Source organism: Nerophis lumbriciformis, linkage group LG19 (assembly GCF_033978685.3).
Source record: "Nerophis lumbriciformis linkage group LG19, RoL_Nlum_v2.1, whole genome shotgun sequence".
NCBI classification, from domain to species: domain Eukaryota; kingdom Metazoa; phylum Chordata; class Actinopteri; order Syngnathiformes; family Syngnathidae; genus Nerophis; species Nerophis lumbriciformis.
The window spans coordinates 25723277-25739592 of NC_084566.2; the positions used below are offsets into that span (position 1 = coordinate 25723277).

At 36.7% G+C, this 16316-nt stretch overlaps 2 protein-coding genes across 5 annotated transcripts in view; one reads left to right on the plus strand and one right to left on the minus strand.

The window, feature by feature from the left end:
• vipr2 (vasoactive intestinal peptide receptor 2) overlaps positions 1–12560 on the minus strand; it is a 40518-nt gene extending 27958 nt beyond the window's left edge. For all 3 annotated transcript variants that reach the window (XM_072915222.1, XM_061979102.1, XM_061979100.1), the window contains exons 1-2: positions 12279–12560; positions 2188–2293 (exon numbers count right to left, since the gene is read on the minus strand). In XM_072915222.1, coding sequence (XP_072771323.1) covers positions 2188–2293; positions 12279–12329 — 157 coding nt within the window. In that variant the 5' untranslated portion in view covers positions 12330–12560. The remainder of the gene's footprint in view (positions 1–2187; positions 2294–12278) is intronic.
• A 580-nt stretch (positions 12561–13140) lies between these two features.
• Positions 13141–16316, plus strand: part of esyt2a (extended synaptotagmin-like protein 2a) — a 40160-nt gene continuing 36984 nt past the window's right edge. For both annotated transcript variants that reach the window (XM_061979095.1, XM_061979096.1), the window contains exons 1-2: positions 13141–13302; positions 14599–14998. In XM_061979095.1, the coding sequence (XP_061835079.1) occupies positions 14606–14998 (393 nt within the window). In that variant the 5' untranslated portion in view covers positions 13141–13302; positions 14599–14605. The remainder of the gene's footprint in view (positions 13303–14598; positions 14999–16316) is intronic.

Sequence of the window (16316 nt, forward strand, 5' to 3'; positions counted from 1 at the left end):
AGAAACAACAAAGATTTTTCATCCAAGTTGTTGCTACGATAGAATAGACATTCAATTACAGCGAATGCCATCCACCCAAATAGCTAATGTTATGTAGTCACATCATAAAGTTTGAGACGATATTGTATACATCATATAAAAATATAATATAATATGATAATGTAATATATCAGTATATATTATATACTGTATATATAATATGTAAATATTACATAAATGTTATATTTTATATTGCTACTATGTTACATTTTTAGTCTACATTATACCTGCATTATCCTTTCCATCCTTACCCTTTTATATCCTTTGTAACTGAGCTACTGTGTGGAACAAGTTTGTCTAAGTCTAAGTCTAAGTCTAAGAATCCGTAAGGGGCTGGGACATACATCGGAAAGTTATCGCCCTCTATGCATCTGTGTAAATGTTGCAAACAGCCCCTTTAAACAGAGCACTTAATTTGTGCACCTAAGTAAACTTAAAAAGGAGCTTAACTTTTTTTTTTGGAATGTTGTCTATTATTCACAATCCTTATGTAAGACAAGCACACATATGTGTTTCGGTTTTTTATTCATTTTAGCTAGTAAACAAATGCGAGCAAAGGTCCGCTTACAATGGAGCCAATGGGTGTTTGGGTTAAAAAACACCCAAACATCTCCATCAAGGTTTTGTATAGACGCTGTAAGTACATATGTACCGTATTTTTCGGAGTATAAGTCGCTCCGGAGTATAAGTCGCACTGGCCGAAAATGCATAATAAAGAAGGAAAAAAACATATATAAGTCGCATTGGAGTATAAGTCGCATTTTTTGGGGACATTTATTTGATAAAACACCAAGAACAGACATTTGAAAGGCAATTTAAAATAAATAAAGAATAGTGAACAACAGGCTGAATAAGTGTACGTTATATGAGGCATAAATAACCAACTGAGAACGTGCCTGGTATGTTAACGTAACATATTATGGTAAGAGTCATTCAAATAACTATAACATATAGAACATGCTATACGTTTACCAAACAATCTGTCACTCCTAATCGCTAAATCCCATGAAATCTTATACGTCTAGTCTCTTACGTGAATGAGCTAAATAATATTATTTGATATTTTACGGTAATGTGTTAATAATTTCACACATAAGTCGCTCCTGAGTATAAGTCGCACCCCCGGCCAAACTATGAAAAAAAACTGCGACTTATAGTCCTAAAAATACGGTAATGGAGTAACGGGCACTTTTATAATACCATGTACAGCAATATTTTCGTAGTAATTTGCCTATTAATTTGACAAACGCATCACGACGTTTGCGCTTTCCTTCGACAACATCACTGATTACTACTCCTCACTGCAGACTTTATGAGAGCCAACAAACATAACAAAACATCACTTAGGGCCTGATTTACTCTGAAGTATTTACTCTTGCAAATCATTCAAGGGATGAAGAACCTTCAGAAAGATTATGTCTGGTCCAAATAGAGTCCAGACCCAGAGGGATGTCTTTACCAAAAGAAAGTGCTTGTGTGTGTGTGTGTGTGTGTGTGTGTGTGTGTGTGTGTGTGTGTGTGTGTGTGTGTGTGTGTGCGTGCGTGTGTGTGTGTGCTGATTATTTGGGTCCAATTTATTTTGGTCAGGCAGCTAGATAATCTCATCTATCATCATCAAATATAATCTGTTTATAATCTGTTTAGAGAGCTTCAGTCGGGTTCTGGACGTAGTCCCAGCAGGATTCTGTTTAGATTTCATTTCAAGATGAACCATTTGGGTCATCAGTGTCGTAGACTCATCGATTTGATGACAAGCTAAAAGAAATACTGACACAGTACATATTATTTATCGGGGTGTGTTAACTTGTTGCAGGGTGGGTTGCACACATACAAGATACAAGATACAGATGATCAAAATAATATTTTGATATGATCTTACTGCTGAGCTATCTGAACAAAACACTTTACCTTTGTGTTATAGTTGACAAAACTAATCTAACATATCTAATAATTTTCATTTTAGATAAATATATTTTTTATTTTGGACACCGTTGCTGCATCCACTTTATTAGGTGCACTATCTTATCTAAATATTTAGCCTTGTTAGGTGTACCTAATGTTGTGAACAGGCTACACACTGTACTGTGTGTACATTTCAAAGCTCAGTTGTACAAACTTGTCTTGCTGTTAAAGAAGCGAGAGTCGCACCTTTGAGTTGTCTGTCTTGCTCTTGGTCCTTCAGTCTCTTCAAACACTCGGCGTGGTCCTTCTCCACCTCCAGCAGGAAGTTACAGGTGGGGTGGCGGCCATCGACCTGCAGGAGGAGGTGGTAAATAATAGATGATATTGTCATCTAGTTATAGCAGAGGAGACAACTTGACAGCATTGTGAAGAAGGACAAATACTAAGGCTGCAGCTAACGATTATTTTTCTATCGATTAATCTATAGATTATTTTTTCGATTAATCGGTTAATCTATAGATTATTTTTTTCGATTAATCTATAGATTATTTTTCCTTTTACCGATTATTTTTTTTATTTAAAATGAAGATGAAAAAATAAATGTAGGCCAGTTTTTTCAAAAGGCATGGCTTTTATTTACAAAAAAAAAAGGATGGCCACTCAGTCAACATTGACAACAACATGACAAAATATTCTGTAACAATGTAAACATTTAACAAAATTAAAAGTAGCTTATTTGCTTTTAATGTGCAAATATAAAAGTAAACATCCAGTGCAAATCTTAATATTCTGCAATAGTATAAGCATTTCAAAAGTAAAAGTATTGCTTATTTTGCTTTAAAATGTGCAAAAATAAAGATAAACATCCAATTCAAAAAAGTGCAAAACGGAAATATTCTGTAACAACAGTGTAAGCATTTCAACAAAAGTAAAAGTATTGCTTATTTGCTAAAATGTGCAAAAATAAAGATAAACATCCAATACAAAAAAGTGCAAAACGAAATATTCTGTAACAACAGTGTAAACATTTCAACAAAAGTAAAACTTTTGCTTATTTTGCTTAATAACTCAACAATGATATTATGATTAAAGTGAAAGTTAATTGTTCGTTTGTACATAGTATACGTAATTGTTAATGTTGTAAAAGGTATTTGCACAACTAATTAACGTTAGCGTTAAAAAGGAGCGCGTCTTTGTAAACACTGAACAGGCACGCCAAACGCTCCTCTCAGAGCGAAACGGTGCTTTAGTTTATGAATTTACAATGCAGATACAAATGACACATTCATGTTTTTGTGTAATGATGACAACATATACTCATGCGGACGATTGACTAGTTGATGGTGATGGCAAGAACGCTGCCGTTGTGCTGCTATGATAGGCCATTTCCGCTCGACACAGTGTGCATACAACAACATTATTAGCAGAGGTGGGTAGAGTAGCCAGAAATTGTACTCAAGTAAGAGTACTGTTACTTTAGAGATTTATTACTCAAGTAAAAGTAAGGAGTAGTCACCCAAATATTTACTTGAGTAAAAGTAAAAAGTATGTTGTGAAAAAAGCAGGCACTTTGAAGGTCTGTCTGACAGACCAAAACAAACAAAGCGTGCATTAACAGATCGATAAAAATTAGTAGCGAGTAGCGAGCTGAATGTAGATAAAAGTAGCGGAGTAAAAGTAGCGTTTCTTCTTAGGCCGTTTATTGAAATACTCCCACACTTTTGACGACTTTTGGCGTGCTTTTTTCCCCTCGCTCGCACCGCTCGCATCGTCTGCTTTGCGCTCCGCCATGACGGTAGTGTGACGTAAATATGCGACGCGTCGACGAACAAAAACGTCCTCGACGTATTTACGTAACCGATGACGTCGACTACGTCGACGCGTCGTTTCAGCCCTAACAAATACGTCTATTTTGTTAGGCCTGTGTGTGTGCGTTTGTGTGTGTGTGGGGCCTCCATGGGGCCCTGAGCAAAATTTGATTTGGGGGCCTTCTATTGATTTTGGGGCCCTCCATTTCTGCCAATAATATTGATTGTTGATCATTCACACACCTACTATGTAGTCAGTGCGGCTCTGGCAATGTTGTTTACATGACCCTATTGTTAGCCTGGAATGTCTTTACATATGACATCCATCCATCCATCCATCTTCTTCCGCTTATCCGAGGTCGGGTCGCGGGGGCAGCAGCCTAAGCAGGGAAGCCCAGACTTCCCTCTCCCCAGCCACTTCGTCCAGCTCTTCCCGGGGGATCCTGAGGCGTTCCCAGGCCAGCCGGGAGACATAGTCTTCCCAACGTGTCCTGGGTCTTCCCCGTGGCCTCCTACCGGTCGGACGTGCCCTAAACACCTACCTAGGGAGGCGTTCAGGTGGCATCCTGACCAGATGCCCGAACCACCTCATCTGGCTTCTCTCGATGTGGAGGAGCAGCGGCTTTACTTTGAGTTCCTCCCGGATGACAGAGCTTCTCACCCTATCTCTAAGGGAGAGCCCCGCCACCCGGTGGAGGAAACTCATTTCGGCCGCTTGTACCCGTGATCTTGTCCTTTCGGTCATAACCCAAAGCTCATGACCAAAGGTGAGGATGGGAACGTAGATCGACCGGTAAATTGAGAGCTTTGCCTTCCGGCTCAGCTCCTTCTTCACCACAACGGATCGATACAGTGGTGCCTGTCGTGGCGGTAATCCTACATATGACATGTCATTTATAAATACATGGTGGTGGCCCAGTTAAGAACATAAATAATACCAATGCAATAATAACACAAATAATACCGATGAATGAATGATGTCCAGGGGGCCACATATGGTTCCTAATTTCAAAATGTAGAACATTCAGCTTACAAGAGTGGCCTGGGATTGAACGTTCCAAGTGATAAAGCCTTGTATTTAGTAAAAGTGTCATCTTGTCTCATCAGTCTTGAACATATTTGTCTTTAAATTACCTGTTTTTATTTTTATCTAATTGTTATTATTTAATGTTTACATTCTACCGAGAGAGCACAGTCCAAAGTTAAATTCATTGTGTGTTAAACATACCTGGCCAATAAAGCTGATTCTGATTGGGTTTATTATTTTTGGTAGCAAAAACCTGCAACAGCAATGTGCAAAAAATAATTTGTAGTGCAAGAAAACAATTACGTGCCACAATAAAATCATTTAGATGTATACAAAAGTAACACATTCAACCCTACAAAAACAGAGAGAATTAAATAAATCATCAAGCAAACACTTAAATAATATTAATGAACAGTTACCAGAAACAATGTAACAAAAATGGTTTAAATGTAAATGTAGGTGTTTGCTATCAAGATCCTTAGTTGTTCTTTAATATTATTCATTAAAACTATGTGTGCTGTCTCAAAGTGATCTGTGATCACGTTTACACAGAAGTTTTGACAAATAACCCAGCTAAACATTTTGGTTCCCAGAATGTAGTGATTAGGTTCGCCTTTTTGGGCGATTAACGTTACCTAAAGGATGCATTTGGGTTGCTTTTTTCCTGTTGCCGCTATAAATAGTTTGTCTGCGTTAGCGCTTATAATAACAATATCACTAATACTTGGTTAATCTTCTAGTCACGACATGTAAATGGAGTATTTTGGGCGCTTTTTGGATGGTTATTAATTGGATTTTATGGGCGGAATAGAGGACCTCCCATTGGCTCCGCTGTAAGCTGACTTTTATTTACGTTTGTTTACAAGTTAGAATGCATTTAAAAAAAATATATATATATACGTCATGTCTTTCACAATGATTGTGAACGATAGGCAAAAATTCCAAAAAAGTTCAGTTCCCCTTTAATGTCTCTTTTGTGAGACAAATATTTTGTTCTTTTGGCCAGGTTATTGTCATTTTGCCTCCGCGACCCTGAGAGGGACAAGCGGTAGAAAATGGATGGATGGCTAGGTTTCTGTTAAAACAGTAATTTATCCTGTGCTGAAAAGTCTCCATTAGAGGATATAATATTGTTTATTTAACATAATTATTGTTTCACTGCCTTTTATTTAATTTGTTTGCTAAGTTTTTTCCCTCATTTTGTACATGGTACGCAATTTAAAAGAAATGTTAAAAAGCCAGACAAAGAGTATGTTTCTAGTTAGTGTTTATTGTAATAAACCATCAAACTGAGCATTTTTTTCTCTTGTTTGGTGGAAAGTTGTACATTAAGTTATATGTAGTTACAGTGCATGTAGCTTTAAAGTAGCAAGCTACTTTTGCCGTGTAGCTTGAAGTGTAGCTTGCTACAATTCTCTGGGGAAAGCTTGCCCTGTAGCTTAGCTACATTTAATCAAGAGTAACTTGTAGCTTTACCTTACTACATTTTCCAAGTAGCTTACCCATCACTGCTAATATTTATGTAAGCTGTTCAGCTTTCCATGGTGGTGTCCAACAAGGCCACACAAAACATTGCAATAACGCTACATATGACGTGGAAAATAAGCAGGGATTGAAGAACGAATGAAAATGAATAATAAACATGCGCATCACACGTAGAGCGCTTGTGGCCAAACAGACTTGACAAAAACAACTGCATGCTTTATCCCTGAAAGAAAATTGCTACCGTGGCAACAATTGTTGTCAATGTTGGCCGAGCTGGAATGGTGAGTCATTCACGCTTCCATTGAGAGTTGCTTCCACTTTGATTAACACTTTTTGTGATATTAATAGACGGCTGGCAGCCCAGCTCGTCACTGAGATGGAAACAATTCAAGCCCAATTAAAAATGCTCAACAAGAGACAGCGAATGTCATATGAATTTGTCTGGCAATTGCTATGATATGCTGTGATGTGTGAACCAGTTTCTATAATTCCCATGTAATTGTCATTCATCTACAAGTGTCACACTTGTTTGTTATTTTAAAAACAAAAACTATTGATTAAAATAGCGATATATATATATATATATATATATATATATATATATATATATATATATATATATATATATATATATATATATATGTATATATATATATATATATATATATATATATATATATGGTAACACTTTAGTATGGGGAACATATTCACCATTAATTAGTTGCTTATTAACATTTAAATTAGTAACATATTGGCTCTTAACTTGTCATTATTAAGTACTTATTAATGCCTTATTCTGCATGGCCTTACTATACAACCAACCCTAACCTTAACCCTAACTCCAACCCTAACCCTCTAACCCTAACCCTAACCCCAACCCCAACCAAATAACTCTAAATTACGTCTTTGTTACTTAGAATATGTTCCCCATACTAAAGTGTTATATATATATATATATATATATATATATATATATATATATATATATATATATATATATATATATATATATATATATATGTATATATATATATATATATATATACACGGCTTTGTTCACCTCCCAGGGGGTGAGGGTGATGGGTCAAATGTAGAGGATAATCTCACCACATCTCGTGTGTGTGTCACAATCATTGATACTTTAACTCTTTAACTTTATATATACATATACACATATGTATACACATAAATTCCCATACACACCCATGTATATAAACATATATATACATACACACATATATACATATACACAAATACACATATACACATCTATACAGTTATACATTGATTATCAGATTAATTTTGATTGTTACGTGTAATGATTCTTAACCGATTCAAAAAATCAAAAATCGCTTTTTCAAAAAAATATACAGTATATATTTTTTCAACCTGTCCTGTCCAGCCACTTAGGCAAATCATATTGTTGATGTACATGCCCATTTTTGCTGTACAGATTTACTTTAGAATAGAGAAGTGTTGACCTGGTCCCTACACACCGGAGCTCTTGTAAAAAGAGCTCAGCGGAGCATGTACTTTTTGCGTCGGATGAAAAGAGCACAGCTCCCTCCCCCCGTTCTCACCACATTCTACAGAGGCACTATAGAGAGCCTGCTGACCAACAACATCTCTGTCTGGACTGGAGCCTGCAATGCCTCAGACTGGAAGTCTCTGCAAAGAGTGGTGAGGACGGCGGAAAAGATCATCAGGACCCCTCTTCCTCCTATCCAGGAGATCGCAAAAAGCCGCTGCTTGACCAGGGCTCAGAAAATCTGAAGAGACTCCTCCCACCCCCACCAAGGACTGTTTTCACTGCTGGACTCTAGAAAGAGGTTCCGCAGCCTCCGTAGCAGAACCTCCAGGTTCTGTAACAGCTTCTTCCCTTAGGCCGTAAGACTCTTGAACGCATCATAATAATCCCCTCAATTCCCCCCAAAAATGGATTAACTGGCTGGAATATAAAGACAATATAACATACATCCATAAACGTGGATGCATATGCAAAAGTGCAATATATGTATCTGTACAGTAATCTATTTATTTATACCTTCACCTTATTGCTTTTTTACCCTGCACTACCATGAGCTAATGCAACAAAATGTTGTTCTTATCTGTACTGTAAAGTTCAAATTTGAATGACAATAAAAAGGAAGTCTAAGTCTAAGTCTAAGTCTTATTCCTTATTTGTAATTGACATTATTAAATGTTTGGGAAAACCAGTTTTCTTTTACAGAAATGTATCAGAGCTTTTAATTTATTTTATGGAGTTAATCATAGAACTGGCATCCAATGTTATTAAAAAAGTATAGACGATTAGAATCAAGAATTATTTTGAATCAAGAATTGATTCTGATTCGAATCATCACCCCCAAGAATCAAATCGAATCGTGTGGTGCCCAAAGATTCACAGCCTTAATATATGTTAAAGTTAAAGAGTTAAAGTACCACTGATAGTCACACACACACTAGGTGTGGTGAAATGACTCTCTGCATTTGACCCATCCCCTTCCTTGTTCCACCCCCTGGGAGGTGAGGGGAGCAGTGAGCAGCAGCGGTGGCCGTGCTCCGGAAAGATATATATATATATATATATATATATATATATATATATATATATATATATATATATATATATATATATATGAGGTGGCGACTTGTCCAGGGTGTACCCCGCCTTCCGCCCGATTGTAGCTGAGATAGGCTCCAGCGCCCCCCGTGACCCCGAAGGGAATAAGCGGTAGGAAATGGATGGATGGATGGACATATATATATATATATATATATATATATATATATATATATATATATATATATATATATATATATATATATATATATATATATATATATATATATATAATTGCCATTAACTGAGTCTCAAAAAATACCAAAAAGGAAATATAAATGTATTCACAACATTAGTCTACTAATATATTTAACTTAAAAACTAATATTGTAATAGAACATATAGTATTTGAATAGCACTTTGATAATCCATTATAATTAATTTAATAAAAACTAAATATTAAGTTAACAAATAAAACTTGTAATGTTTAGGAAACATTCATTTCAGGATTGTGTTGATTAAGTGAACAGTAAACAATCTTCATTGAAATCCAAATCCAACAAAGGAACAGTCAATCCAGATTTTATCAGATGCAAAGCCATGATTGCATTATTCTAAGATTTTACCGGCGGCAGCAAGTGAATGTAACATGTATTCAAGGATTTAAGGGACTTAATTGTCATATAATCACATATGGCCCTGTTGTCATGGCAACGCCGCTATAGAGCCTCCTCCACAACTCTGCTGCTGTAGACATCCAAATAAGTAGAAGTTAAGAAGATATGATGACGAGCTGTGAAATGGTTGGTGACAGCGGCTCGTTTATTAAAAAGCTGCACATATGTGACAAGTGCTGCCTGCAACATGCATCTTTATGCTTGGGAGAGGAAACACTTCAAGACAAACAGCATTAATATTAATTGAGTGCTAATTAGGTGCAACTGAAGGATGCCTACAGTTGTTGTAAAGCTTTATTGGCTGCTTGACAGACCATCACAAAGGATGCTTTAAGACTCAAGACGTTAATCAGAAAGATCTAGATCCGGATTGATGCATTTATTCTCACTTTGTCACAGGCTGCTTGAATTGAGGCCAAGTAGGGTACTTAAGCCCAGAACCAAAAGACCGAACATTTGATGTATTTTCTTTAATAAACAAAGTAGAGAGACATTTAGGCCATTTGGACCTAACATAATTTCCGGTCAGAGTCACTTGCCTTGTTGCAGGTTTGTGTTGAATTCCAATTTGAATTGAAAATGTTTCCCAAATCTCAAATTTACCTCAATGTGTACCCCATCTTCTGCCCGATTGTAGCTGAGATAGGCTCCAGCGCCCCCCGCAACCCCAAAACTGAATAAGCGGTAGAAAATGGATGGATGGATGGCGTAACCATTTTTTGTACATTCTGAATTTTCTGCTAAAATAAATGTTCCATGAATATATGGAGCGCTTATATATTTGTGAGGAACTTAAAAAGTTAGTAAGATCAAATACTATAACTTCATAGCATATATTAAAATACTCTACATTTGTATATGATGAACATAGGCAGATCACATGATGTGTCAGGGGCCCTGTTTAAATTAAGTTAGGGAGGTTAATAAATGCATGTTTTAATTAAGTCAAAATTGGTATTTGGCACCAAAAAAAATAACAACCGAACAATTTATTTCCCAACACACTGACCTCCGACCACCATGTCAGCTTTCTCTTTTGTGACGTCACACAGATAAACATGTCCACTGCATAGGGGTGTCAAACTCGTTTTCATCAAGGGCCGCTATATGAATATACATGTATATGTATATTAACAATATATTTTTTTGCATAAGCTGCAAATTTTTATTTTTATTTTACTTCAATAACTGGCAGCTCAGTAACCAGAATTTTACAGTAAAAGCAGTGTTTTTTTTTTTTTTACAGCTTAAATAAATGGAATGGTATGGAAAAACAATACCACTGTTTTTAGCGGTAAAATTCAAGCAACAGAGCTGCCAGGTTTTTTTTTTGACCGTAAAATCTTGTTTTAATGTATTTTTGTTGTTGTTTTTTAATGTTTTAGTGTCTTACTGTTTATGGAAAAAACAGTACCAAAGTTGATTTTACGGTTAAAAAAAACTCAGTCGGCGGAATTAAACCGTAAAATCTATTGTCAATTTTGCAGTCTACATTTTGATTGATAATTTCTTTTGAAATCATAAGTCAAGTAGATATTTAAGTACAGTATTTATCATTATTTTAACAAAAAATATTTTTGGAATACATGATAATATAATATTTTGATTTTGATAATATTGAATTTTAAAAGATATGCAATTGCATGCAGTATATGATTTTTAATGTCAAAAGGGAAAGAACAAATATATTTAGTAAGAAAAGATTAAGCATTTTATTAACGCAAATTATTTCCAGGCTTTCGCGGACCACATAAAATAATGTGGGGGGCCAGATTTGGCCCCCCGGGCCTTGAGTTTGACACCTGTGGGTTAGGGGGATACCACAAGTTTGAATAAAAAAGTATAAACATTGTTTCACATAAATAAAAGGTGTATTTTTTTTTTGGGAAACAGGTAGTCTGGACAGTCCTGCTGGAAAAACGTAGGGTGGACTTCAGAAAGAACGTTGTGGAATGCCCAAATTCACTATACTGTATGTAACATTCTTTGGCACTTCAAAATTAGCAGGGCATCAAATAATTATTTTCTCCACTGTACTGTAGAGCTTTATGCTCATTTGATGAAAAGTCAAATAAAACATGTTATTAATGCTGCAGACTGACTTGCTGCTGTGACACACAGGAATAGATTGCCATCAAATGACATGCATGCATTAGGGCATGGCATAGGTGATTTGCAGAGACATTATCCTCAGTGAGAAGAATGTGAAGGCACATTTGTGCAGCACAATGATTGATGCCATCGGAGTATTGTCATGTTTTGTTGAGCAGCTCTCAGCTTCAGAAAACCCCCAAACATAACGCTCACAGACCCTTTGGCGGGTCTAATTTTCATCAGGAGGCTTTGTTTGTGTTTTTCACATTTTTTTTACTCGGTGACCTTAATGGCCCACTAATCTTACAATCTGTTGGGTTTTTTCTCTTATTCTTTTTTGTAGCAGCTTACCCTCATGTTATTTTAGTGTGATACAGAAACTTGTACAAACACAAAAATAAACATTATTATGAATGAGAGTGTCAGTTAAGAGTGGGCATTAATACATTTGAGGTGGCAGAATTATTGATGTTAGATTTTATCAAATAATATTATTGATTATTGTATACCTAATGTGGTGAGTTTTGGTGCAAATAATGGTATTATGTACACTTTAAGGCAATAATGATATCGGTTCCATGAAATTGTTCATTTATACTAAATTATCTATAGGTTCATGATTATGATGCATAATATTATCATTCTGGCAATGGAAGTGGAAACTCAAATTATTTGGAACTTACCATTAGGAGAGATGTTAAGAAAAGCAAGAGGAGTAAAAACAAGCTTTTCATCTTTGCTCTTCAGGTATCTTCAGTCCAAGAGAAACTCTTTAAAGTAAATGTTTCTTTACATTGTTATTGCACGTTGTTAGTTTCGGTTAATGCATTGGAAACACTTTTAATTCCTTGCAATAAAAATTAAATAAATCCTTCAAAAAACAAAAACAAAGGTGAGAGAGAAGGTCCAGTAAGTGATGATGATGATGATGAGGAGGAAGATGTTCTGTATCGACGCACTGTGAATGTACTCACACGACAAAGAAACGTCAAGTTTCTTTGTGGGCAAGAACACGTCCCATATGCTCTTTCAAAGTAAAACATCAACCGGAAGCAGTGTTTACTAGGCAGATTCATCTGTAAAAGTTCATTTAGTGCGACATTTGAAGTCATTTACGTTGTTTTAAGCCGTTTTCTCGCTTTAACTTGTTGAATCTTGCTGTTGTTCAATTATTTGTTTGTATGTTTGACCTAATACACGGTTAACTAAAAGGTATTTGAGTTTATGTAGCCCGTTTTACTTGTCTATTATCAGTTTGTGCTTCCAAATGCTGCCATCTCGCGGAAGAGAAAAGCTCGCGCTGCTTTAGTGAACATTCATTCTAAACTCCACATTTAATATATTCTTTGATATCGTAAGTAAGATATAACTAACGTGAAAAAAGCAATTATGTTGTTGACATATTTTCATAGTTTGATTAAAAATGGTTATTTTTTAAAGTTCTATTTATTTTTAACGACAGTCTGAGTGTCAGTGGTTTTGTCTTGCCACCAGAGGTCGCTCTTTTGCAACACCGGTCCTATGGGCGTGATGACGGCTTCCTGCGTGCACAGAGGCGGGCTAAGGCGGGCCGAGGCGCCTCCTCAGCTGGATGATCTCAGGAGGAGTCAGCCTGGTCGGAGTTGAGCTGGTTGGCATGTCGAGCACCGGACTTCCTCGGTCCTGAATATCACTTGGTTATTCCCAGAATAGCGAATGTAGATTGCGGTAAGTGTGACAAGCTTTTTTTTTTTAACAGCAGAAGAATTAAGTCGATTTTTGTTCTTTTTTCTGACCGTTTGCTTCAACATAGAAGCCCTTCTACGTGTCACTTTGGGGATAACGTCACAACGGACTCTGCTTTAATAAGCTGCACTTTAACGTTTGTGTGCATTTAAGTACATGTTAAATTCATGTTTAACTGCTGCTGACCCATCAACGTCATTGAACAGACGGTGTTCTTTATTTCGGCATGAATACAAAAGTACATCAAACGTCCAGTTATCAGCAAAAGCTTACATTTTATCATGACATGACACCGCTGCCAACCACAGTAAAGAGCAGAAGAAGGTTGACTTCACTTTTTAAAGTTAAATGCAAGCCACAAGTGACGTTTATGTGTGTTGGGATGGTCGCCGGATGCAACAATGGCTTAAAACACACTGTGGGAACATTTAAATAACTATAGCAAGTTATCAAAGTAGTAAAAATGTTTGGGGGGTTTTGAGGGACCAAATAGTTGGGAATGTTGATGCAGGAGGGCAGCGACAAAAACGACGTCAGAGTAGAAATATGTTAAATGTTCTTACATTCTTTCCACCAAACATGAACACTTTGCTGTCTGTATTATGAAGCGATTTATATATATATATGTATATATATATATATATATATATATATATATATATATATATTTTCTATAGTGACTCAAAGCGCTTTACATAGTGAAACCCAATATCTAAGTTACATTTAAACCAGGTGGGTATGTAAAGTGTCTTGCCCAAGGACACAACGGCAGGATGGTGGAAGCGGGGATCGAGCCTGGAACCCTCAAGTTGCTGGCACGGCCACTCTCCCAACCGAGCTATACCGTCCAAGGGTATTTGAGATTTTTATTAATGCAATTAAGCCCTAATGATAGCATTAGGCATCAACAACATGAGCCAAAGCTTGTGTATGGATGCACAGTTTCATTAACAGCATCATTTTTAAAGTCATAATGATAGCAATAGTATAAAATTGTTTGTACCGAAACTCACCTCTTCATGAGGTACACAACATAATACTCTGAAAATGTATAAAAAAATGCCTTCACAGAAATAACAAGGTTCACTGTGATTCTATCAGTCAGTCATTCATTTAACGTCCATTTTTATTGTGCTTGTACAACTCCACTGTATCAGATGAAATATTTCAGCAGGATAGTCATCTAGTGCTGACAGCACACCCTAGTAGTTTTAAAAATTATATATTTGTTCTGTGTCTCGTAAGGTTTGTAGTAAATGCCTGGTATTGTTTTTGCAGAGGGGAAATGAGTAACAGTTTTGGCTCCAGGATGGATGGCTCAGGCCGACCGGTTGCCACGGCAAACGGACCCGTCTCAGCCCCCACCGGCCCGGCCAGCTCCACACTGGGTCCGCCCTCAGCCTTGGAGGAGCCGGCCAGCGAGCCTCAGTCTTCCCTAACAGAAGTCACCCAGATGTGGCTGAAATTCGGGAAGACGTTCGCTGTCATCTTGCCCATCTACATCCTGGGCTACTTTGAGTTCAGCTTTAGTTGGGTGCTGATTGGACTGGCCGCCTTGTTCTACTGGCGGAAAGCATACGGCAGCAAGGACTACCGGATCAACAAGGCATTAGCATTTCTGGAACATGAGGATGTAGTCGTCAAGAAGAGTTTGCCTACCACTGACCTGCCACCATGGGTGAGTCCGCCTCATCTCTCCTGACCTCTTATAACTTTCTTCCAAGAAAACGTAAAAGAAGATCCACTCTTTAATGTCACTCTCGCACGATACAAACGCTAAAAATCAGGCTCTTATGGACGTGAACTCATCGAGAGAAATCTTTCTTTCGGCATCCGCTATCCTGTTCAATTTCAAATGGGAGTCTGGCTATACTGTGGAATAATCAACTGTCAATTAAAGGGCTAAGTGTGTCTCAGCCTTATCACTGAATTCTTATGAACCGAATGTCCGCTACCAACCTAGTTTACAATGTCAGCATTGACTAACACAATATTCTCTCTAAAACTGATTTTCTGTCCTGAATTGGTACCAGTAGTACGTTGTTTAGAAACCAAACACACCTGATCACTGCAAATTTAAAATTCTTAAACTGAGATATTAAAAGAAAGGTCATAGGTTTACCATTATCCAAGTACTAGGGATATTGTTATTATAAGTGCTAACGCGGAGGAACTACTTTTATTGACGCCGTGGTCACAGAGCGGTAAAACCAGCTTATGCAGCTATGGACATACTGAACCGGTGAGCTGCTGCATTGCCCCTAAGTTGCTAAAAGTTAATTCTAGATTATAAATCATACTTCTCACTTGTATAGTAGAAGGTTGTGGCCATAAACCGATAAGTTGTTTTATGACTACAACTAAACTTAGACCCGGAGATCACGAGAGAGACATGGAAAGATGCTCGTTTGCGCCCAACTTTTTAAAATTGTTTTTATGTTGGTTTTTTTTACCTGCGTGAGGATTATGATGAATTCTTCATTTAAACATTAAGATACAAACATTCCATCAGTCGGCATTCCAGTGAAGGCAGACATTGTACAGTAAGTGATTATTTTATTATGTTCGTAGTTTGTATTTCTTGTTTAGCACTTAGCAATAACGCTACTTGCTGAATCTGATTAGCACTCGGTTTCTAAAACTTGCAGATCATTCTTATATTCAGGATCAAAACTAAAAGGTTTTGGATCCTCATTTGTCTTAAATTAGTCGTTGGCTCTCATGAAGTCTGCCATGATTAGTAGTGTTGTTGAAGGAAATAGCAAACATTGTGATGCGTCTGTGAAATTAATGGGCCGCCTTATGCCTAAATTTAGCAAAGAATTTTGAATAATACATGTTATCATGTCTGTTATCCCTCTATACATATACAGTATACCTAAAGCGTGGATATGCTACTTTTTTGTGTTATGCTTTGCAGGTCGTTTAAATAAAGGTGCTTTCAAATAAATTTTAAAAGGCCTTATCTTTTACACTTTATACTTTAGTCCACTAAA